Source organism: Sus scrofa, chromosome 1 (assembly GCF_054392235.1).
Source record: "Sus scrofa isolate SSC_HxYL_T2T_F1_AM1 chromosome 1, Sscrofa_HxYL_maternal_Yorkshire_Landrace_v2.0, whole genome shotgun sequence".
Classification (NCBI taxonomy): domain Eukaryota; kingdom Metazoa; phylum Chordata; class Mammalia; order Artiodactyla; family Suidae; genus Sus; species Sus scrofa.
Genome location: NC_139383.1, coordinates 226,962,125 through 226,986,041, shown reverse-complemented (window position 1 = coordinate 226,986,041; position 23,917 = coordinate 226,962,125). Strand labels below are relative to the sequence as shown.

The 23,917-nt window shown below is 35.9% G+C and overlaps 1 protein-coding gene across 6 annotated transcripts in view; it reads right to left on the bottom strand.

Moving 5' to 3' along the window:
• The window catches only part of BRD10 (bromodomain containing 10), a 120,269-nt gene that overhangs the window by 73,711 nt on the left and 22,641 nt on the right, over positions 1-23,917 (bottom strand). For 4 of the 6 annotated variants that reach the window (XR_014821838.1, XM_003121915.6, XM_005660127.3 and 1 more), the window contains exon 2: positions 3,266-3,466. The exons of the other annotated variants lie outside the window; for them this stretch is intronic. Coding sequence is in view for 3 of the 4 variants with exons in the window: in XM_003121915.6 (XP_003121963.3) it covers positions 3,266-3,466 (201 nt within the window). In the remaining variant the exon portion in view is untranslated. The remainder of the gene's footprint in view (positions 1-3,265; positions 3,467-23,917) is intronic. 6 annotated transcript variants of the gene reach the window in all.

Sequence of the window (23,917 nt, the reverse complement as noted above, 5' to 3'; positions counted from 1 at the left end):
CCTGGCCTGGGAATTTCCATATGCTGCAGATGCATATGGAAGAAAAAAAGAAAAAAAATTCAAACAATGATGCACAGCCAATAAGTCAACAGTGGCTATAAAATGCAATATTAAAATATAGGAAATATTATTAGGGAATAAAAGGGACACTCATAAGAAAGAAGTCATTTCATCAAAAAAAATCCTAAGAATTATAAATATGTATGCCTCCAACAGCAGAGTTTCAAACTATCTGAAGCAAAATCTTTCAGAACTCAGGACAGAAATAGACAAAACTGACTATATTAAAATCAATTGTATTTCTATACATTAGCAACAAAAATAACTGAATTTTAAAAAATGATTTATAATTATATAAAAACATGAAATATGTGGAAAACTACATATTGAAAACTATAAAATACTGCTCAGAAAAATAAAACAATTACCCAGAAATTGAGTGATAAGGTCCATGCAATCTCTAAATCCCCTCAGGTATTTTTTGGTGGGGAACAAGATTTACAATACAATTCTAAAATTAAACTGAAATGCAAAGATGCTAGTACAGCCTAATAGTTTTGAACAAAACAAAATATGCTAGTACAGCCTAATAGTTTTGAACAAAACAAAACCACCCCAAAACAAAACACACAGTTGTAAGACTCATACAACCAAATTTTAAGGCTTATCATAAAACCATAGTTATCAAGTCAATATAGTATTAGCTTAAGGACAGACCTATGGATAAAAATTTAGGACAGAAAAGATAGTCCAGAAAGACTCACAAATGTATCTTCAATTAATTTTCAACAAAGATGAAAAAGTAATTTAGTAATGAAAAAGTAGCTTTACCAAACAATGGTACCTGAACTAGCTATCCAAATGGAAGAAGAATAAACTTCCATCCTTACCTCAAACAACCACACACAAAAATAAACTTCAAATGGATCACAGACCCAACCATAAAAAACAAAACTTAGATACTTCTAGGGAAGAAAATGGAGAAAATCTTCATAATCGTGAGTAAGCCAAGATTTCTTAGGTCACGAAAAGCACAAAACATTAAAAAAAAATGAACTTCAAAGTTAAAATCTTACCAAAAAACACTAAAAATGAAAAAGCAGGCCAAAGACTAGAAGAAAATTTTTGCAGTAAACATATATCTAACAAAGGATTTATATCCAGAATATACAAAAGGGTGCAGAAAATTCAATAATAAACTGCATGGTAATGATAAAGTCAGGATAGTGGTTTCTTCTGCAGACAGAGGAAAAATACACAAAATCGTGATAATATCTATGCTTAATTTGTTTAAAAATTGCTAAGTAGTGGGTGCTTACATCTTTATAATTTAATTTATTCTTTGCCCCATGCTTAGAATATTCCTAATTTAAAAAGAAAAGGTTAACAATATACCCAGAAAGTATAATTTACATTAAATTATCATAGTCACTGGACATTTAACGGAGGAATTTTCCTCATGTCTTATTCAACTATGTTTTTTTGATGTTAAGCACAGGACACATATAGATATATGTAAAATTAGAGAAAAGAAAGTTTCTCATTAGCCATTCCTACTTAAATACCAAAATACTTTCCCTCGCCACCTCAAAAAATTTATTAAAAACTGAAGTTCACAGATATTTCTCCACACCATGGACTCCAGCTCTTCTATTTTCTTTGCTGATTGCATCATTTTTTAGTCACAAGGAGAGCATACTGCTTAGGAGCACAAGCTCTATAAACAAATGCCCTTTACCACTTAAAAATTGCCCGGCTTTGGACAAGTTACTTCATCTCTTAATACCTCAGGATAAATGCTGAATACATATAAAGTGTTTAGATCTAAAACTAACAAATAGTCATGCTTAATAAATGTTAACCATTCTTCTTAATCTTCTTATTGCTATTATTACTACTACCTCCTGTCTCCTCTTTGTCTCTTCCTTTGTCCCTTCTGTATCAAGGAAGGTACTAAATCCTATTGATTGTTCCCAGAGCAATCTGACCTTCTCTCTATTTCTGGTCATCAGTAGTGGAGGTCTAGACTACTACAGCCTTTTTCTACAAGCTTTCCTTTTCTTCAATTTCTCTCTATTCCAAACTAGCATATACTACTGTCAGATTCATCTTTATTCCCTTCCATAAAACCCCATTTCCTATAGCAAAAGTAGTTCTGTGAGGGTCAGTACAAGCAAAAAAAGTATTTCACAGTGAGTTTCCAATTAACCACTCCTATTATAAGTCTGAATTTTAATCCTACAAATACCAAAGTGAGCTAAATTTATTACTGTAAGAGGAGCAACAATATACTATAAATTGCCTTTGGGTAGCAATAGTTGTTCCCGATTATATCAGCAATCATTCCTAAGTCTGAAATTTGATTTACTATAAACATCACCATTCCTTTTTGAGTAATCACTTACCTCTCTGGGCCCTAGTCACTTGTTATAAAAAAAATTATAGAAGTATCATCAATTTGCTCTCAGACCCTAGAAGGTAACACTAATTGAGCACAACATTCTTTCCTGGCAAATCCAGAGTAAGTGAAATTATCCAGGAAATTAGTACCAACAGAAGGCTTGGCAGAAGTGAATTTATATGCCATTTTGAACTATATAATCTCTGGAGTTTCTTCTAATTTTATTTATTTATTTATTTATTTTTTGTCTTTCTGCCTTTTCTAGGGCCTCTTCCGCAGCATATGGAAGTTCCCAGGCTAGGGGTCTAATCCGAGCTGTAGCCGCCGGCTTAGCCACAGCAACAGCAACGTGGGATCCCAGCTCCATCTGCAACCTACACCACAGCTCACGGCAGCGCTGGATCCTTGACCCACTGAGCAAGGCCAGGGATCAAACCCGCAACCTCATGGTTCCTAGTTGGATTCGTTAACCACTGCGCCACGATGGGAACTCATCTCTCCTAATTTTAAAGGTCTGTGATTTTGTTATAAAGCTATACCAATCTATATAAAATTTTTCTAATTTAAAATTTATAATTCATTTGAGAATACTTCCAGAAATCTTGAAAGCATTCTGAAATTTCTCATAAAAATTATTTTTGTATGGCTCCAAAGTATTTTGGTTTAAAATTTAAAACTGTATTTTTAAACAAATTTCACTGTGATGTGTTAGTGTTAACTCACACTGTGGTGAGAATGCATTTTGGAATACTACTAAAAAGGGCCCAGATATTTGTCATGGGCACACAAAAATTACAAAGCTACTCTTTGAAACGTAGTTGCTGAAAATCTGAACAACATGAAACTTTTTTTTTTAACATTTACCTTTTTTCTTCTTTTGCTTTCAGCTGTTCTTCCTGTCTCAAAACTTGAACCATTATAGATTCAAAAACTCCACTTGTCAAGCCTGCCAAACTTCGAGATGTTGACCGACGCCTTGTTGAAGTACATGCAGTTCCCTTCTCATCCTCCAATCCATAATAGCCTCTAGATGTAACTGCTATCGTTGTCTTTTCTCTCAAGTGCCTTGGAGAAGAATAAGTCAATTCACAGGTCAAATCTTCTGGGTAAGCAATAAACCCCCTTAACCAGCATCTTTAGAAGAATTATTTTTGTTAACTATATAAAAAGTATTTAGTTAAACCTTGCTTATTAGCTATGATTCAGATTTTTATCCTCCCTACATAACTTCTAATTTTCCTTACTCACATCATAAAAATCAGTCTGAGAGTCTCTTCTCTGAATTAAAAAAAATAAAACTGAAGCACTAAAATTGAGAATTAAGGATCTCTTTAATGAAAAATTTTGTTTGCAAAATTAAACGTAGCTTATCTTTAATCTCTTCAAATATTTCATACTACTTATCACTGGTATGGGAAAATACACAATAATATAAAAACACTTTGGGAGAAAATTTATGATTTATAAACACTTAAGTAATTATAATGGGGCATTAAAATATATAATTTTAAGTTGTAAGTATTATAATATATAATTGCAAATTTAGAAACCTCCTGACTAACCTATAAAGAAAGGCCCAGGAATGCAGATTTTCTCTTCAATCTCACCACAAATGTCTCCCTATCCTAGACTATTTTATTAATTCATTAAGATATTAATCTAATGCTTAAAGAAAATGATAAAAAAGTTTCTCAGCAGCTTGCTTAATTATCCATAAATTGTCTTAATGAATTTTAATTAAAACCATTTTCATTGAAAAAGAAACCTTAAACTAATCTTATAAAGTTTTAAGTCTAAAAAACTGACTTCTGAATTTATGAGTTAATTGTAAATCTAAATGAGTTCATTGTAAAAAGCATCAGGGAAAATATCTGGGTTTTTTTTTTTTGTTTGTTTTGCTGCACCTGTGGCATATGAAGTTCCCACATCAGGGATCAAATCTGCACTGCAGCAACCCTAGATCCCTTTTAACCCACTGCTTTGGGCTGGGGATAGAAACCACACTGCCATAGAAAAAATGCTTGCCAGATCTTTAACCTGCTGCACCACAGCAGGAACTTCCAAAATATCTGCTCTTCTACCTTTGCAAAATATGCCAGAGCCTCTAAAGGTTTTGTATGTGTTGTTTCTACAAAAGCAAAATCAAGACAATACCTGAAGTAAGCATTCAGTATGCTGGAGAAGAATCTATATAAATTAAAAGTTGACCCTGTAGTAACATTTTCCTGCTTTCCTACAGGCATAAGCTTTTTTTATTTTTATTTTTTAATATAAAATAGGCTAAACGTTCACCAGAACATAAACCTTTATGACATGAAATATAATCAAGCTCCTGCCCATCATGGACTATGTTCACAGTGGTTTAACACTCTAGGTTAGAATCAATCAATCTTTCTTTCTCTCTCTCTTCTTTTCTTTTCCTCCCTCCCTTCTTCCCTTCCTTCCTTTTTTTATTTGCCACACTCATGGCATGTGGAAGTTCCCGGGCCAGGGATCAAATCCACACCACAGGAGTGTGAATCCTGGATCCTTAACCTGCTGAGACACCACAGAACTCCAGAAGAACCTTCTAATAGTCTTACTCTCAGGCCAACCAGGTTCATGAATGGTATGACTGGAGGGTTATGCCGAACTGTGGCACTATTATATGTTTTATTATAAGGAGATAACATTCTAACTAATTCAGCCTCAGTCAGGGCATAAACTTTTAAACTGGTTTCAAGTAATGCTAAAGAACTTGAGCCTCTCTATCCATACTGTTCAGGCTGTGATCTTTTATGCACAGCAGCATACATCTAGACGATAGCTAAATGGGCTGGGAGTAAGGTCTAAGGAAAATAAATTGGCAATAACAGATACTGAATGGGTATACCTGCGTTTATTTTAGTATAGTGTTTATGCTAAAAAACTAGTTTTGTAATTTTAATTACTTCCTCATCAATACTAATAGAAAACATTAATGGATAATATTATACTGAAACATGACATGAGTGTATGTACAGCATTGAGGAAAAGGAGAGTCAAGAGAAACAGTAAGTCACATGGCTAAACCATTTGTAAACAAGTCAGAAACTAAATTTTACACTTTAGCTTCAGTCGTATAAGTAGAGAAAATGAAACTATAAACTAGTTTTTTAAATAGTACTTTTTTGGAACAGGACCATAGAGAAATTAATATCCTTTATTACTCACCAGATTATAAGAATTTATAAGCTTTGATATTTATCTTTCATAATTAAAATACAAAAAAGAAAACTATGATGCTTCTCTCATATCAATTTGTAAAGATTAAAAAGACTGATATTATACAGTGTTGGAAAGCGTGTAAGGAAAATAAATTCAAAAACCCAATTATTGGGTATGTAAAATTGGTAGAGCATTCTTAGAAGTCAATTTGATAATAACCATTAAGATTTAATGTGCACATACCCTTTGACATATCACGCTTCTATGAATTTACTCTACAGACATATATCAACACACACACACAAACACACACACACACACACACACAGAGAATATTATTTGCTTATTTAAAAGGAACAACCTGGAAACCTTTGATAGGAGACAAATTAAATAAAGTCATAATCACCACAATATGTAATACCATCATCCATTAAGAGCCGTATGTACTCACTGTTGAAAGATGTTCATATTACACTTCTGAATGTAAAAAAAGTTTCTGGACAAGATGCATTTTTAACCCAAAAGGAATTATTTACAAGTATATATATATATATATATATATATATATATATGTAAACATACATACGGCATTCAGTAGTATTTGTGTACATGTTCAAACTCTCACTTAGATTATTGCAAACTTTGTGACAAGTCTCCTAGCTTCTATTCTGATCTCTCTACAGTCTGTTCTTTTTTTGCCTTTGTTTTTGTTTTTTTTTAATGTCTGCGCCTGCAGCACATGCAAGTTCTCAAACTAGGGGTCGAATCAGAGCTGTAGCTGCCAGCCACAGCCACAGCAATGCCAGATCTAAGCTGTGTCTGCAACCTACACCACAGCAATGCCAAATCCTTAACCCACTGATTGAGATCAGGGATAGAACCCGCATCCTCATGGATACTAGTTGGGTTCATTACTGCCAAGACACCACAGGAATTCCCCTACAGTCTTTTCTTTACGCAGCAACCCAGGTAATTCTCTTTTTTTATTTTTGATTTTTTGATTTTTATTTTTTTTGCATTTTAAGGCCACACCAGCAGCATATGGAGGTTGCCAGGCTAGGGGTTTAATCAGGGCTACAGCTACCAGCCTACACCACAGCCACAGCAACGCAGGATCCGAGCCGCATCTGTGACCCACACCACAGCTAATGGCAATGCCAGATCCTTAACCCACTGAGCAAGGCCAGGGATCAAACCTACAACCTCATGGTTCCTACTTGGATTCGTTTCTGCTGCGCCGTGACGGGAACCCCCTCTTCTTTAAAATACTATTTTATTATCTTGGGGGGCCATGCCTGCAGGATGGAGATGGAACCCGCACCATAGCAGCGACCCAAGCCATTGCAGTTTCAAAGCCAGATCTTTAACCTGCTGCACCCTGAGAGAACTCCAACCCAGGTATTCTTTTAAAAAGGTAATCAGATCATATCATTTCTCTGCGGTGTCTCCTCAAGGTGTTGCAATTACACTTAAAATACAATGAAAAGTTCTGATGGCCTACAAGAGTTAGTGTTCCCTGGTCCTCATCTACTTCTGGAGACCCTATTTTCTACTGCTCTGCCCTTAGCTTTTTGTGTTCAGGCCACAAGTCTCCTTGTTACTATCTGTCACACCAACATCTGCTTTGCACTTGATCTCTCCCCTGTAAGGTGCTTTTCCCCCAAGTATCTGTATGGCTAGGTGCTATCACTTCATTCTAATCTCTACTCAAATGTCATCATATCTGAGAGAACTGCCATGACCATCATAGCCAGTAAAGGATGCCCTGTCATTCTCTATTCCCTTACTCAGGTTTTTTTTCATGTTACTTATCATACATTGCATTACATAATTATCTACTTATTTGGTAATTGTCTGTCTCCTCACCAGAATGAAAGGTCTGAGAAGATAAAGACTTTGTTTTGCTAATGGCCGTTACCTTCAGAGCCTCAAACTGTGCAAGCTATTTATTTCTCATTTTATTTTATATATTTATTTTTTTGTCTTTTTAGGGCCAGACCCACGGCACATGGAGGTTCCCAGGCTAGGGGTCTAATCGGAGCTGTTACTGTCGGCCTATGCCAGAGCCCCAGCGATGCTAGATCTGAGCCATGTCTGTGACCTACACCACAGCTCATGGCAACGCCAGATCCTTAACCCACTGAGCGAGGTCAGGGATTGAACCTGAAACCTCATGGTTCCTAGTCATATTCGTTTCTGCTATGCCAAGACAGAAACTCCTATTTCTAATTTTAAATTTACACACATAAAGTTGAAAATTTTCAGTCATCTATTTTGTTCACAGTAAAAGAATCCTGATTAAACATCTGTTATTAACTAGTACTTGAGTTTTCACTTATCAGAGAATAAAATGTAGTAAGATGAAAATAAGTTTCACCTCCAAATAATAACTGTTAGTCAATGATCAAATAATACACTAAAGTAACTCCCCCATCCTACATTCAAGCCATTTTCCTGCCTGTTAGGAAAATTATTTCACGAAATCAGCCTGACAGTAGTTTGAAAATAACAGATAACTAACTATAAGCACAGCTAATGAATAAGTATAGTTGACTCATTGAATTTTAGTTATTCCTTCCTCCCAACCCCCTGCACCCAAAGCATGAAAGGTCTTTACTGTGGTGTTGATACATTCCAAATTTTGGAATTCAGAGGTACAACTTTGTTTAAAATTATTAAAATAAATACTAAGATGGAAATGAACTGATATTAACATTTACTTAAAGTTAGTACTGGACTAACACTGACACCCCCCAAAAAAAATATTAAAAAGAGTATTAAAAAAAGAGAATACTCAAAAGGTGATGTTTATTGTTTTATGTTATTTATTTCAAAATAACATAAAAATGTCACCTATAAAAATTGTATCTGCACAATTAAAAATCAGAAACAGAATCATTTAATCTGCTTAAAAATATTCTACATGAAGGGTTTCAGTCACCTTTTAAAACCATTTACTTAAAAAAACTAAAATGCAATTACAGCCCTTGGGGTCCTGGCAAAAAGAGATAATATCCCAAATTGCCCATGACATTTTTGACAAGAACTAGAACAGACAATCCAAAAATTTATATGGAACCACAAAAGACCCAGAATTACCAAAGCAATCCTGAGGAACACAAACCAAGCAGGAGGCACAACTCTCCCAGACTTCAGGCAATATCACTAAGCCACAATCATCAAGACAGTGTGGTACGGGTACCAAAACAGACATAGAGACCAATGGAACAGAGTAGAGAACCCAGAAATAAACCCAGACACCTATGGTCAATTAATCTTTGACAAAGGAAGCAAGAACATAAAATGGGAAACAGACAGTCTTTTTAGCAAGTGGTTCTGGGAAAACTGGACAGCTGCATGTAAATCAACGAAACTGGAACACACCCTCACACCATGCACAAAAATAAACTCAAAATGGCTGAAAGACTTAAATGTAAGACAGGACACCAACAAACTCCTAGAAGAGAACATAGGCAGACCATCCTCTCATATCAACCTTACAAATGTTTTCTCAGGTCAGTCTCCCAAGGCAATAGAAACAAAAACAAAAATAAACCAATGGGACCTAATCAAACTGACAAGCTTTTGCACTGCAAAGGAAACCATAAAAAAACCAAAAGGACAACTTACAGAATGGGAGAAAATAGTTTCAAACAATGCAACTGACAAGGGCTTAATCTCTAAAATATACAAACAACTTATACAACTCAAAAGCAAGGAAGTCAACAGCCCAAATGAAAAATGGGCAAAAGATCTGAACAGACACTTCTCCAAAGAAGATAAACAGATGGCCAACCAGCACATGAAAAAATCCTCAACACCCCTGATTACTAGAGAAATGCAAATCAAAACTACCATGAGGTACCACCTCACACCAGTCAGAACGGCCGTCATTACTTAAGTCCACAAATAACAAATGCTGGAGAGGGTGTGGAGAAAAGGGGACCCTCCTGCACTGCTGGTGGGAATGTAAACTGGTACAACCACTATGGAAAGCAGTATGGAGGTACCTCAGAAAACTATACATAGAACTACCATATGACCCAGCAATCCCACTCTTGGACATAGTATCCGGACAAAACTTTCCTTGAAAAAGACACATGCACCCGCATGTTCACTGCAGCCCTAGTCACAATAGCAAAGACATGGAAACAACCCAATGTCCATCGACAGATGACTGGATTAAGAAGATGTGGTTCATATTCACAATGGAATACTACTCGGCCACAAAAACGAACAAAAGAGTCAGAAAGACAAAGACAAATACCATATGATTTCACTTCTGTCTGGAATCTAATATACGGCACAAATGAACCTTGCCACAGAAAAGAAAATCATGGACATGGAGAACAGACTTGTGGTTGCCTAGAGGGAGGGGGAGAGGGTGGGATGGACTGGGAATTTGGGGTTATTACATGCAAACTATTGCCTTTGAAATGGATAAGCAACGAGATCCTGTTGTATAGCACTGGGAACTATGTCTGGTCACTAACGATGGAGCATGACAATGTGAGAAAAAAGAATGTATATGTGTATGTGTGACTGGGTCACCTTGTTGTAGAGTAGAAGAGAACCACAACAATGACACACAGTGACAACCTGCAGTCTAGCAAAGAGGAAGTCGCTAGATTAAGTATCCCTACCTCTCTGTCAGTCAGTGTCTCCAAGTGACTGAACCCAATCAGAAGCCAGGGAACAAGGCAGACCAATTGCTGCAGTCTTTAGAGATCAGCTTCCTGGGGCACAGAGCACAGTGCACAAGGGTGGAGTATAGATTTGGATGGGAAAATGAATTTATCTATCACAGAAGTACCTTAGTATTAGTTTTTCAAAGCAACTAACTAAAATTAGGGAAAGCACATCTCTTTTTTTGGTGGATTTCAACAAAAATTTTTGCATGTGTGATAGATAAGCATCACTGTGTGGTCACCCCAGTCTGTCATGAATTTCTTCCATCTGGATTTGGTTTTTTATTTATTTATTTGTCTTTTTGCCTTTTCTAGGGCCGCTTCCTGTGGCATGTGGAGATTCCCAGGCTAAGGGTCTAATCGGAATTGGAGCTGTAGCCGCCGGCCTACACCAGAGCCACAGCAACACGGGATCTGAGCCACGTCTGCCACCTATACCATAGCTCATGGCAACGCCAGATCCTTAACCCACTGAGCAAGGCCGGGGACTGAACCCGCAACCTCATGGTTCCTAGTCCTCACTGTGCCACGATGGGAACTCCCGGGACTTGTTTATCTTTATGAGCTCTGAACTACAACAGTTAGTTTTAAAATCAAGTACCAAAATAAACCCAACTTAAAGCAAGCCTTTTAATACAGCCAAGTAGTAAACCAAGATTTTCAAAATAAAATAAAATGCTCTCACCAAGAATAAGTTTTCATAATATTTTTTTTAATTTAAAAATATGCTTTAATCTCTCAAGTATCTAGTTTAATGTTTTATAACATAATGTTTTACAATATATAAAGCATAATAGTACAGAAGAACCTACATATGATTTATAAAAAAAAAATATGCATACAATGTGGATACATACTCAAATTTTTTTCTTCTTGAGAAGCCAGATCATAAACGTTGGGAGACCACTCCCTCCTCTCCAGCTATATATCTGATACCCTTGAACAGTTTTCAGAACAAAGATGTTTTCATCCATACCAAAAAAAAAGCATTTATCATAGACTATTAAACTTATTTCCTACTTAATCTTCTTTACTTTCATTCTCTCAACTGTTACTCTTCTTCTCTCTGCATTTTAAACATAACTTCATCCAGACCTCCAGTTCCTTGTTTGATTCCTTTATTTGCTCTAACATAATTCAGCCTCTTTCAGCTATTAATATAGGTTAACTAGTTGGGACCCATTATGTATGACTATCTTCTTTTATTTCATCTCCCCTGATCAATTATCTTTCTGTCTCAGGAATCCTCTCTCTTTCTTGCATCTCAGCTTAAAACGCCTTCATTCCTATAGCTACTCTACTAAACACTGCAGAAAAAAAAAATCACCATCTTGTAGTTTACCAATTGTAAACTCAACTGAGCTCAACCCCATCTATGATGACTCCTTTGAAAGAAGTCAACTCCCTCTTTGGTTCTCCGTAACAGCAATTTCAAATGCCATCATTATTTAAAAGCTTCAACTCACTATCCATCATCACTTAGCAGCTGGCTTTGTTACCATCTATTACAGAGAGAAAACTATAGTTTTAAAGAAAGAGCTCCATTAACATCCTGTGTTTCAAAAATCAAAATTATCTGAAACCAAACAAAACTGAACACAACTCTAACTTTCCGTGAAAAAAGTGCCTCCAATCCTCTTATCAAAAACTAATCCTGCCGTACATTTTCAGAATTCATATTTCATTATCTCCTGCATTTTCAACCTCTGCCTGCTATTGCTTTCAGCATATAAACACGTCCAAGTTTATATTAAAAACAAACCATTCCTCTTGAAAAGAGTCACTTCTAAACTCTTGATCCATTTCACCTTTCATTCACACTCAAAATGCACCTACTCTTAATTATGATAGTCAAATGATTTTTTTCTCTTATTCACACAAGCCTCTCTATACTATCTGCTACACTTTTGTCAAGACCTTAAACTGGACTTTACAGGAAGAACAGTGTTAGATAGGAAAGAGTGGAGAAGAAATACTAATTAGAAGAAATATATCCATTCATATTATTCAAAGTCATTCATTCAAAATATTTACTGAGGAAAGAGATTCAGCAATGAACATGCTGAAATTTGTATATATTTGAGTTCAAACAATGGTGACACCACTTGAAAAAAATGTGGAAGTTGAAAAAAGAAGTAGGAAAACTGGGGAAGGAGACTTGGGATAGAAAAACACTCAGTTTTTAATATTTTGATATAACAGTTGCACAAACAGCTGGGAAAGTTTGATGGACAGAAATATGAAGTTAAAACAATAAGGAAGACTCAAGATATTGAGGGTCTTAGTGATAAAGTCATAAAAAAAAAATCTCTCCATGGAGGAATAAATAGGGAGATATGATCTAAGGGCATACATAAGTTCACAGGTTATTCACAGTTATAAAGAAAAACGCAGCAAAAGAAGAGGAAAACTCAACAGAGAAGAAATATTTTAAATTAAGAAATAGCAGAATAACAACCAAAGGAGAAAAGTTCTAAGTGCTAAGTGATGGAAAGTATTTAGTTCTCCAGACAAATGGAAAAAGTACTAAGTAAAAGGCAAGGATTAAGCAAGAAGGCATTCATTAGTAAGATTCACCAGGGCAACTTCAATAAGGTAATAACTGCAAAGAACCTTTTAAGTTAAAAAATCTTTCAAAGTCTTTATTCATACTTGATATGGCACCAAAAAAAAAAAATAACATAATTCTCCCCCACAAACAACCAAAGACTATCATAACTAATATTTTGAATACCAAAATTTTCCTTAGAATAAATTTACATTTCTTGATTTTGCTCTCCTTCCTCCCTTCCTTTCTGGCTGCACCTGCAACATATGGAAATTCACGGAGCTACAGTCGAATCAGAGCTGCAGCTGCCAGCCAGAGCCACACCAGATCCAAGCCAGATCTGCAACCTACGCCGCTTGCAGCAATGCCAGATCCTCAACCAACGGAGCAAGGCCAGGGATCAAACCTGCATTCTCACCGACACTACATGGGGTTCTTACCTCACTGAGCCACGACAGGAACTCCTTGATTTTGCTTTTCTAATTTAAGTCATGTACCAAGGTAAATATAGTTTTTATTTACATAGGAAAGATACTTGAGAAGTGCCTTACCAACCTCAACAGTAAGTTAGGGTTGCTCTGTTGAATGTTTTACTACACACTACAACTATTTCTTACCATACAGAAGCAATCAGGCAATCTCAGTACAGGTAAAACAGAGGGTTCCCTAGGTCACTGTCTTTCAGACATTCTGGTTGTGTTCATGTTCCCTAAAAGACACTACAGCTGTGATGAGTCTGCAGTGGGCAGGTACATACCTTGGTTTCCTTTTCTTGGCTAACTCCTCTAAATATATGCAAAGTATTAATGAGGCTTTAAAGTAGGACACTAGAGTTCCCATCGAGGTGCAGCGGAAATGAACCAGACTAGCATTCTTGAGGACGCAGGTTCAATCCCTGGCCTTGCTCACTGGGTTAAGAATCCAGTGTTACCATGAGCTGTGGGGTAGGTCGCAGATGTGGCTCAGATCCCGTGTTGCTGTGGCTGTGGCATAGGCCAGCAGCTACAGCTCAATTAGACCCCTAGCCTGGGAACTTCCATATGCCCCAGGTGTGGCCCTAAAAAGCAAAAACAAAAAAGACCTGAAGAGGAAAGACGGGAAAACTGGGCAAGTCTTGCCTCTACCTATCTGAAACAAAATGTCATAACAAAGTGATGTAGGGACCTGACAAGAGCTGAAGACTTAACTGAAATTAGGAGGATATGGCAAGTGGATATATTATAGTGTCCAAAGGAAATCAGTAAAGCTACCAACTTCTCTCTTTATTGTCCATTTCAATAATGGGAAATACACATATGTATAACTGATTTACTTTGTGGTATACTGAAAATAACACAACACTGTAAATAAACTATACTTCAATTTTCTAAAAAATGGGAAGAATATCATTCTTATTCTCCACAAACTAGTAATTCCTACTGCACATATTTTTTTAAATTTACAAATGAGTATTTTAGGAGTTTCCATCTTGGCTCAGTGGAAACAAATCTGACTAGCATCCATGAGGATGCAGGTTTGATCCCTGGCTTCACTCCGTGGGTTAGGGATCCTCCGGCACTGCCGTGAGCTGTGGTGACGTCACAGATGCAGATTGGATCTGGTGTTGCTGTGGCTGTGGAATAGGCCATCAGCTAGAGCTCCAATTCAACCCCTAGCCTGGGAATCTCCAGGTGCTGCCCTAAAAAAAAAAAAAAAAAAAAAAAATATTTTCTCCTCCTTCAATGAGATATAATTAACAAAAACCATTGCATAAGTTTAAAAAGTACAATGTGTTGATTTGCTACATATATATTTTGCAAAATGATTACCACTATAGGGTTAACTAACACCCCCACTGTGTTACACAGCTAAAAATGAATATTTAAAAATTTCATTTCTGAATTAAATCTCTCTTCTGACTAAAAAAAAAAAATCTTCAGTTGTTTCACCTTGCCCTCTGGGTTTTGCAAGGTCCACTCTAAGTTATAAGACTCCATCTGGTCCTATTGCTGTCATTCTATCACTCATTCATTCAACAAACATTTACTGAGCATCTCTATGTGCCATGTTCTTGCTTTGGGTTCTGGGGATTCAGAAGACAATTTCTCTGTCTTCCAGGTACTTACTGCTCTTTTGTGTTTTCCAGCCATGCTGGCTGGAATAATGGAGATAATTTCCTTATCCAGATGTGTTGCCTGGTACTGCACCTCTGTACTAAACTGCCTGGTATTGCAGTCTCTCTCTGCCCTTTCTTCCCCTAACGATCTGGAGAGCCTCCTTTCCATTTTTCAAAACCCAAGATAGATCTCTCCCTCTGTGGAGACTCCTCTTCGATGATAATCATTTAACTCCATTTCAACTAAGGTTCCTTCTTTGTATGTCTTTAGTTGTAGAGAATCTCTTCTAGTAGGTTCTGGTCTTTTTCACTGATTGTTGGTCTGCAAATAGTTATGATTTTGGTGTGCTTATGAGAGGAGGTAAGCTTGTGGCGGGGGGGGGGGGGGGGCTTTCTACTCCTCCATCTTGGCCAGTCTCTCCATCTCTCACTTATTTCTTATACCAAATACCCAAAAAAAGGTGATGCAAATGTTGACTCCACAATACTATTAAAAATCATAAAAAGTATATTATGTAAAAATAAATACATGAAAAAATACATTTCTGAAAAATTCAGAATAGAAAATCATCTGAAAGAGGACTCACCCTATCAGATATTAAAATGGATTTTAAAGTCACAGTAATAAAGAAATACAATACCAGAAGATGAATAGTTAGACATACCAATAGTACAATGCAGAGAGTCCAAAAGCAGATCCAAATGCACCAGGAATTTAATATATTACAAAAACTGTGTATCAAGGCAATAAAAAAAATGACGCTGTGACAACTGGCTGGACATAAGAAAAAAAATAGAGTTGGACTTCAACCTCACTCCTTGACCAAAACAAATTCTAAAGAGATCCACTTCTTAGTTCATTCATTTCTTTATTCAATATTAAGTGCTCCAAAGTACTGGGCCAGGTGTTGGCTTCAACACTTACAGGCAAGATTTCTGTCCTCCCTTACACAGTAGTAAGAAGATACAAAAAGTGAGTAAACAAATGCATACACTCACATAATAAATAAGTTCTAACTATAAAATACTATAGTTCTGTGAAAGATAGTCAAGAGCAATTTCTCTGAGGAAGTCACAGAAGGAGGAGCCAGCCATGACAAAAACAAAAATCTAGGCAAACAAATAACAAACAAAAAAAGAGAAAACTTTGGGGTAACTGTCCCAGATAAAAAAAAAAAGAGAGAAAGTATAAAGGCCTTGAGATGAGAAATGGTTTGGCGGATTTGTAAAGAACCATAAGCCAAACTCCTTACTATAGCCTAAGTACCAATGAAGTGCTTAATGCAGGGTACTGACTTCTCAATGTATGTTATTTTATTGATTGATTTATTGATTTTGCTTTTTTAGGGCACTTTTTAAATTTTTTAATGTATGTATGTATGTATTTTGCTTTTTAGGGCTGCACCCGTGGCACATAGAAGTTCCCAGGTTAGGGGCTGAATCACAGCTTCAGCTGCTGGCCTCTGCCACAGCCACAGCATCATGGGATCGGAGCTGAGTCTGTGACTACATCACAGCTCATGGCAACGCCGGATCCCTGACCCACTGAGCGAGCGAGGCCAGGGATTGAAGCCACATCCTCATGGATACCGGTCAGATTCATTCCACTGTACCACAACGGGAACTCCATGCAGGGTACTGACTTCTCAATGTACTTTTTTTTTAAAGTTCACTCTGGCTGCTGGGTAGAAAATGGACTCTAGGAGGAAAAAGTAAAAGCAGGAGAACAAATCAGGAAACCACAGCAGTATTCACAACAAGAGATGGTAATAGTTTGTACTTAAATGATGACAGTGAAGAGAAACGGGCAAGATTTAAAATACATTTTAGAGGAAGAAAGCCCAGAAATGACTGATATACTTAACATGAGAAGTAAATGAAAAGAATCAATGAAAAAGGTCATCTTGGGGGCCAGAATAACTTCCCAGTGGAGTCATTTGCTCAGAAGGTAATAAGAGGCTTAGAAAAAGCAAAAGAACAAACCAAAAGTTCAATTTTGAATATGTTAAAATTTGAGATGGCTAACTTTATTCAACGTAGTACTGGAAGTCCTTGCCACAATAACTAGACAATAAAAATAAATAAAAGGAATCCAAATTGAAAAGAAAGAAATAAAACTTACTGTTTGCAGATGAATACATCTGCAAAGACACAACCAAAATACTACTAAAGCTCATCAATGAATTAAGTTGTAGGATACAAAATACAAAGAAATCCACTGCATTTCTATACACCAACAATGAACTATCAGAAAGAGAAATTCTTTTTTCTTATTTATTTATTGGTCTTTTTGCCTTTTTCCAGGGCTGCTCCTACAGCATATGGAGGTTCCCAGGCTAGGGGTCTAATCAGAGCTGTAGCTGCCAGCCTACACCAGAGCCACAGCAACATGGGATTCGAGCCGCATCTGCGACCCACACCACAGCTCACGGCAACACCGGATCCTCAACCCACTGAGCAAGGCCAGGGATCAAACCCACAACCTCATGGTTCCTAGTCAGATTCATTAACCACTGAGCCACGACGGGAACTCCCAAGAAATTCTTTTTTAAAAATCCCGTTTATCATAACATCAAAAATAATTTAAAAATCTAGGAATAAATCTAAGGAAAAGTCCTGTACTCAGAAAACTATAAGATAGTAATGAAAGAAATAAAAAATTACAAAAAATGGAAACATAGAGATAGAAAGTTATTCCATGTTCATGGATTGTTAAGAATTAATACCATTAAAATGTTCACACTACCCAAGGCAATACACAGATTTAATGTAAAAATACCAATGGCATTTTTCACAGAGCTAGAACAAAAAAACTTTTAATTTTTTTTTTTTTGTGTGTGTGTGTATGGAAACACACAAAAGATGCTGAAGAGCCAAAGCAATCTTGAGAAAAGAGAGAGCTGGATATATGCTCCCTGACTTTAGACTAAAATGCAAAGCTATAGTAATCAAAATAGTACAATACTAGCACAAAAACAGACACATAGATAGATCAATGGAACAGAATAGAGAGCCCAGAAATACACTTACACACTTATGGTCAATTAATCAATGACAACAGAGGCAAGAAAATGCAATGGGGAAAAGACAGTCTCTTCAATAAGTGGTTCTGGAAATATGGACAGCTCACATGTAAAATAATGAAATTATAACATTTTCTTATACCATATATAAAAATAAACCCAAAATGGGTTAAAGAACAAAATGTAAGATAGAAAACGAAAAAACTCCTAAAAGATAGGCAGAACACTCTTTGATGTAAATCTTAGCAGTATGTTTTTAATATTTCCTTTCCTATAGTATTATTTCCTTTCTTAAGGCAAAGAAAACAAAAGCAAAAATTGTAAAATGGGACCTAATTAAACTTAAAAGCTTTTGTACAGCAAAGGAAACCACCAACCAAATGAAAAGAAAGCCTACTTCAATAGGAGAAAATATATGTAAATAATATGACTGATAAAGAGTTAATATCCAAAATATAAACAGTTCACACAACTCAATATCAAAGAAACAAACAAACAAAAAAACCAAAAAACCCCAATTAAGAAATGGGAATGGAGTTCCCATCATGGCTTAGTGGTTAACGAATCCGACAAGCATCCATGAGGACAGGGGTTTGACCCCTGGCCTCACTCAGTGGGTTAAGGATCTGGTGTTGCCATGAGCTGTGGGGTAGGTTGCAGACATGGCTCAGATCCCAAATTGCTGTGGTTCTGGCATAAGCCAGCAGCTACAGCTCTGAATGGACCCCTAGCCTGGGAACCTCCATATCTCCATATGGCACAGGTGTGGCCCTAAAAGCCAAAAAAAAAAAAAAAAAAAAAAAAGAAAAGAAAGAAAGAAAAAGAAATGGACATAAGACTTAAATAGAAATTTTTCCAAAGAATACATACAGGTGGCCAATGGGCACACAAAAAGATGCTCAACAATGTTAATAATTAAAGAAATGCAAATGAAAACAACAGAGATAGTTTGAATGGCTACTGGTCTGAATGGCTATTATCAAAAAGACCATGATGGAGTTCCTATTGTGGCTCAGTGGGTTAAGGACCCAAAGTTGTCTCTGTAAGGATGGAGGTTTGACCCTTGGCCTTGTTCAGGGGGTTAAGGACCTGGCATTGCTTCAAGCTACAGCGTAGGATGCAGTTGTAGCTCAGATCTGGGGTTGCTATGCCTATGGCCATGGCTGCAGCTCTGATCAACCACTGGCCAGGGAACTTCTATGTGTCGAAGGTGCAGCCATTTAAAAAAAAAAAAGAAAAAAAAAGACCATGATGGAGTTTCTGCTGTTGCACAGCAGGTTAAGAATTTGACTGCAGCAGCTCTGGTCACTGGGGAGGTACAGGTTCAATTTCCAGTCAGGTGCAGTGGGTTAAAGGATCTAGCATTGCCACCCCAGCAGTGTAGGTCACACTGTGGCTCAGATTCAATCCCTTGCCCAGGAACTTTCGTGTGCCAATGGGTATGGCCATAAAATTTTTACAAATAAATAAAAGACCATGAATAACAAATGTTGGTAAGGATATGCAGAATAGGTAGTCCTTGTACATTGCTGATGGGAATGTCAACTGGTGCAGCAACTGTGGAATACAATATGAAAGTTCTTTGAAAACCTAAATACTGCCACATGGCCTAGCAATTCCACCCCTGGGTATATATCCGAAGAAAATGAAAACATTAATTTGAAAAAAATACATGCATCCCAATGTTAATAGCAGTATTATTTAAAGTTGCCAAGATATGGAAACAACCTAAATCTCCAACAGATGAATGAATAAAAAAAGACATGGTGTTGGAGTTCCTGCTGTGGCGCTATGGAACCAGCAGTGTCTTGGGAGTGGTGGGACACAGGTTTAATCGCCAGCCTGGAACAGTAGTTTAAGGATCCAGCGTTGCCATAGCTGCAGCTTAGGCTGAAACTATGGCTTGGATCTGATCCCTGGCCTGGGAACTCCACATGTCACAGGGCAGCCAAAATAGAAAAACAAACAAACAAAAACATGTGGTGTACATACTGACAATAGAACACTACTCAGCCGAAAAACAAGCATGAAATTTTATCATGTGCAACAATATGGATGGATCTGGAGAGTAATATGTTTAGTGTAGTAATTCACAAACAGAAAGAAAAATACTGTATGATGTCACTTATGTGGACTAAAAAATAAAATGAATGAATATAACAAAACAAAAACACACTCACTGATACAGAGAAAAAACTACTTATCAGGAGGGACAGGCAACTGGGAAGAGGCAAAGATAGGGATGGGGGTTAAGAGGTACAAACTACTGTGTGTAAAATAAATAAAGATATAAGGATATACTGTATAGCACAGGGCATATAGGCAACATTTTATAACCAGCTTTAAAGGGAGTACAATCTATAAAAATTTTGTATCAGTATGTTTACACCTGAAACTAATACTGTAAATCAACTATACCTTAATTTAAAAAAAGAGAAAAAATGATAAAGCTTCACAGAAACAGAAAAAAAAAAAAAGGAATGGTAAAGCATCACATAAACAAAAAAAAAAAAAGAAACTGAGACGCCCAATTGAATACAAGAAACTAGTGACAGTATAATAGCAGGGCATCAGGCAACTGGAGAAGAGACATTTTTTATTGTAATACTTCTTATATTGCCTAGTTTTTGCCACTAAGATGTACACATTATTTTTTAAATTAATAAACTATTAATAAGACAAACAGTAATCACTGGATTGCTAAGCAAGTCCACATATATTAGTTACACTTCCTTTAGACTGTCACAGAAGTTATACTTTATATGCATAATTTTTAATAATTTATAGTACAAACTGTCACTCCTACCACAAGTATCTAAATGCTCCCTCCACCTTGACATCTTTAATGATTCTTTTCTCCCCAGCCTCTCTCAGGTACAAAGGCTCCTTTCTCTCACCCACTACTGCTCTTGCTTATAAACAGCAAAGCACTGTGATTTAGCACCTAGGCTCTGGGGCCAAAGAGTCTGAATTCAAATTCAGGTCCTGCCACTAACTAGTTTGGGCAAGTTAATTTTTTTTGTCTCATTTCACCATTTGTGAAACATATTATGTAAATCACTAATTAATTCAAGAGATGTAGGGGATTAAATAATTTAATATACATAAAGCCTTTCAAACAGACTGACATAGAATGGCATAAATGTTAATAATTACTAAAATTATGATAAAAATAAAATGTTATTTCAAAACTTCTACTGGGCTTTTGTGTATTAAAGGCAGCCAAGATAGACTGTCTCAAGTCCTTGCTCTAAATTGGCAAATTAATCATTAAGTTCTGTTGAAAAGGATAATTATAAAGAAATGAAAATATTAGGAATTTGTGTGAATTTGTGAAATATTTTAAGGTATATTCTTCACAAACTCATCATGACATGACTGATGGCTTCAACCTATTCCTTAATGAGTTAGGCTAATTTTAGTGAAAGCGGTCTGCATTTTACTGGTTGCCAAACAAAGCATGACAGCTACTCTACATGGCAAAAAATAAATTTCTTATAAGAGAAAACTACAGGATCAAGCAAACAAAAAAAAAAAACCCTCACTAAAGGGTCCTTCCGTTGTTATCCTACTAGTGTATGGTCTCACACATAACAATACTCATACATAACAATTAAATTAGTAAAATCGAATCTAGTAAGTGGTAAGAAGGATATAAAACAATATATGACAATTCAAATTTTGTACTGAAATTTGTTTGTGAGCAATACATATGTACAGAGATGTGATAAAGAAGGCTAACAAGTGATAACCTCTGTTTGATGGGATAGGTAATTTTTTATTTCAACTTTTTGACGATTTTCTATTTTTTCATATCTTCAAGGGCACAAAAAATATTTAGCAGAGTATTTAGCATATAGAAAGAAATGAATAAATGTTAACTATTAGTAAAAAAGGACTTTAGCTACGAGTAAAAATTAAAATGATCTCATCCTATCATTTACATGCTCTTGCCATAGAAATTTAAAAATAAGACGATTTAAATTTCTCTACCAATGAAACTCCCTACCATCGAATTAGTAAGCAGAGGAACTTAAAAATGTACTGTCATTTGTATCATAATCAGGGATTCAGATAAAAATGGAGTGTATAAATGGTTCTCATACTTGTTAGTATTCTGTGGATTGCCATGAAATAATGTCACATTTAACATATTGAGTATTTCTGTTCCTAACAACCTTTATTTTGCATGTTACTTATTTTATGACTATGTTCTTTATAAATATCTATCTGTTAAAAATACTGATTTGATCTATAAAAACCAAACTATCAAATTAAGGACAATTGGCTGATATAGGTAACATGAGTTTACAATTTATTAATCCTATTTGTCCTACTCATCTTTTTGGTTACTGGTAAACAAAGTTGTTGAAAATAACTTGGTAGAGAGAGTAACTTAAATTGGTAAAATTATGTATTTAACATAATTTTTTTCCCCTGAGAACTGGGAGAAAACTGAAATTACCCAAAGAAACAAAACAACTAGGTCCAACTTAAATTATTTAGATATTTAAATCTAGAATATTATCTAAATTACTTGGCAAAAGAAAGTACTGTCTCTCTCTTCTTTCTAGCATTATTCCAATATTTTTGCTTAATATAAAACATATCTTTTTAGATAACTTCTATATAATCCTTCACCAAAACTGCTAAGAAAAGGAAACTTGAGTGCAAAACTAAAATTGAGAAGCTGAAAAATAAGGGATGGGAAAAGATCAAATTGACATTAGTTTTCTCTTCTAATTCATCTCATATATGTGTCCCTTGTAATTCTCTGGCTTAAAAACTTTTAATTTAGTTATTCACTTATATGGAATATAAAACTCTTCATTAGCACAGCATATTAAACCCTCTATGATCTGGCTCCATGATCCGGCCCTCCAGTCACAGCTGTCATTACTTTTCTATATATAACTAGCACTCTACCCAAACTAAACTACTGCCCATTCCCTAGCTACATACAGTGACTTTTTTGTCTTTGCACTTTTGGATATGCTATTCTTGTTGCCTGGAATGACCTCAACATCAACTTAGTTTATCAACTTCTATCCTTCCATATTCATCTTGAATCCCCCTGCAGAACCCACTAAATAATAAGCAAATAATATATGCTGAATATAGAACAGTACCTGTCTTACTACATTAACCATACACTCCCTTCTATTATGCTTTTAAATACTATATGCATCCCTTAAGAGAGAATGTGGTATCTGAATTCAACTCAGTATGTACTAAGCTTCTCTGTACTCGGAGAGCTCGTTTCTAGAAATACAAAATGCGTAAGAAAATCTTAAACTTTGATTTGAGGCAAGAGACATGAAAAGAGATAACTTCAATATCATGGTATTCAAAAACATCAATACAAATCATATAAATACAAAAGATGAGTTCTGTAAGAACAGAGGCATATACCCAATGAAGCTGAAGAGGGGAGGAAGAAATGTGCAAAAAAGTTTTCCTCAGACAACTGTGCGGGGGTCTCCTAAAAAACAGCAGGAATTTTGACTTGATATAACCGAATATTTGATTTTTTAGAAGCTCATTTATTTCACTAATTTAGGAATTACCAAACTAGTATATCACAATATAGATATATCACTACCTTAATTTTTTAAGTGCTATAAACAGATGTAAGCCAAAGAATTACAGAAAAAAGCAGTTCATTCTGTATCAGGCTCGAAAGAGGAGGTAAAATGTGAGCTGAGCGTCAGATAATAATTAGGATTTCACCAGACACAGAAAAAACAAAGAGACATAAGCAAAGAAGACAGCATTCCAGATGTTTTAAAATTGTTCTGAATCTGATGAAGTTAATGGCCAATGACTGTAAATGGAATTCTAAAGAAAGTCATTGTCTAGTTCAACACAAACCTCACTGGCAAAACCAGAATTAAACTCACTTTAAACAAAGTTAAACATCTGTGGTACAGTAAGTCATATATTAACTCAGAGTTGTAGAATACCAAGGGGTCTATT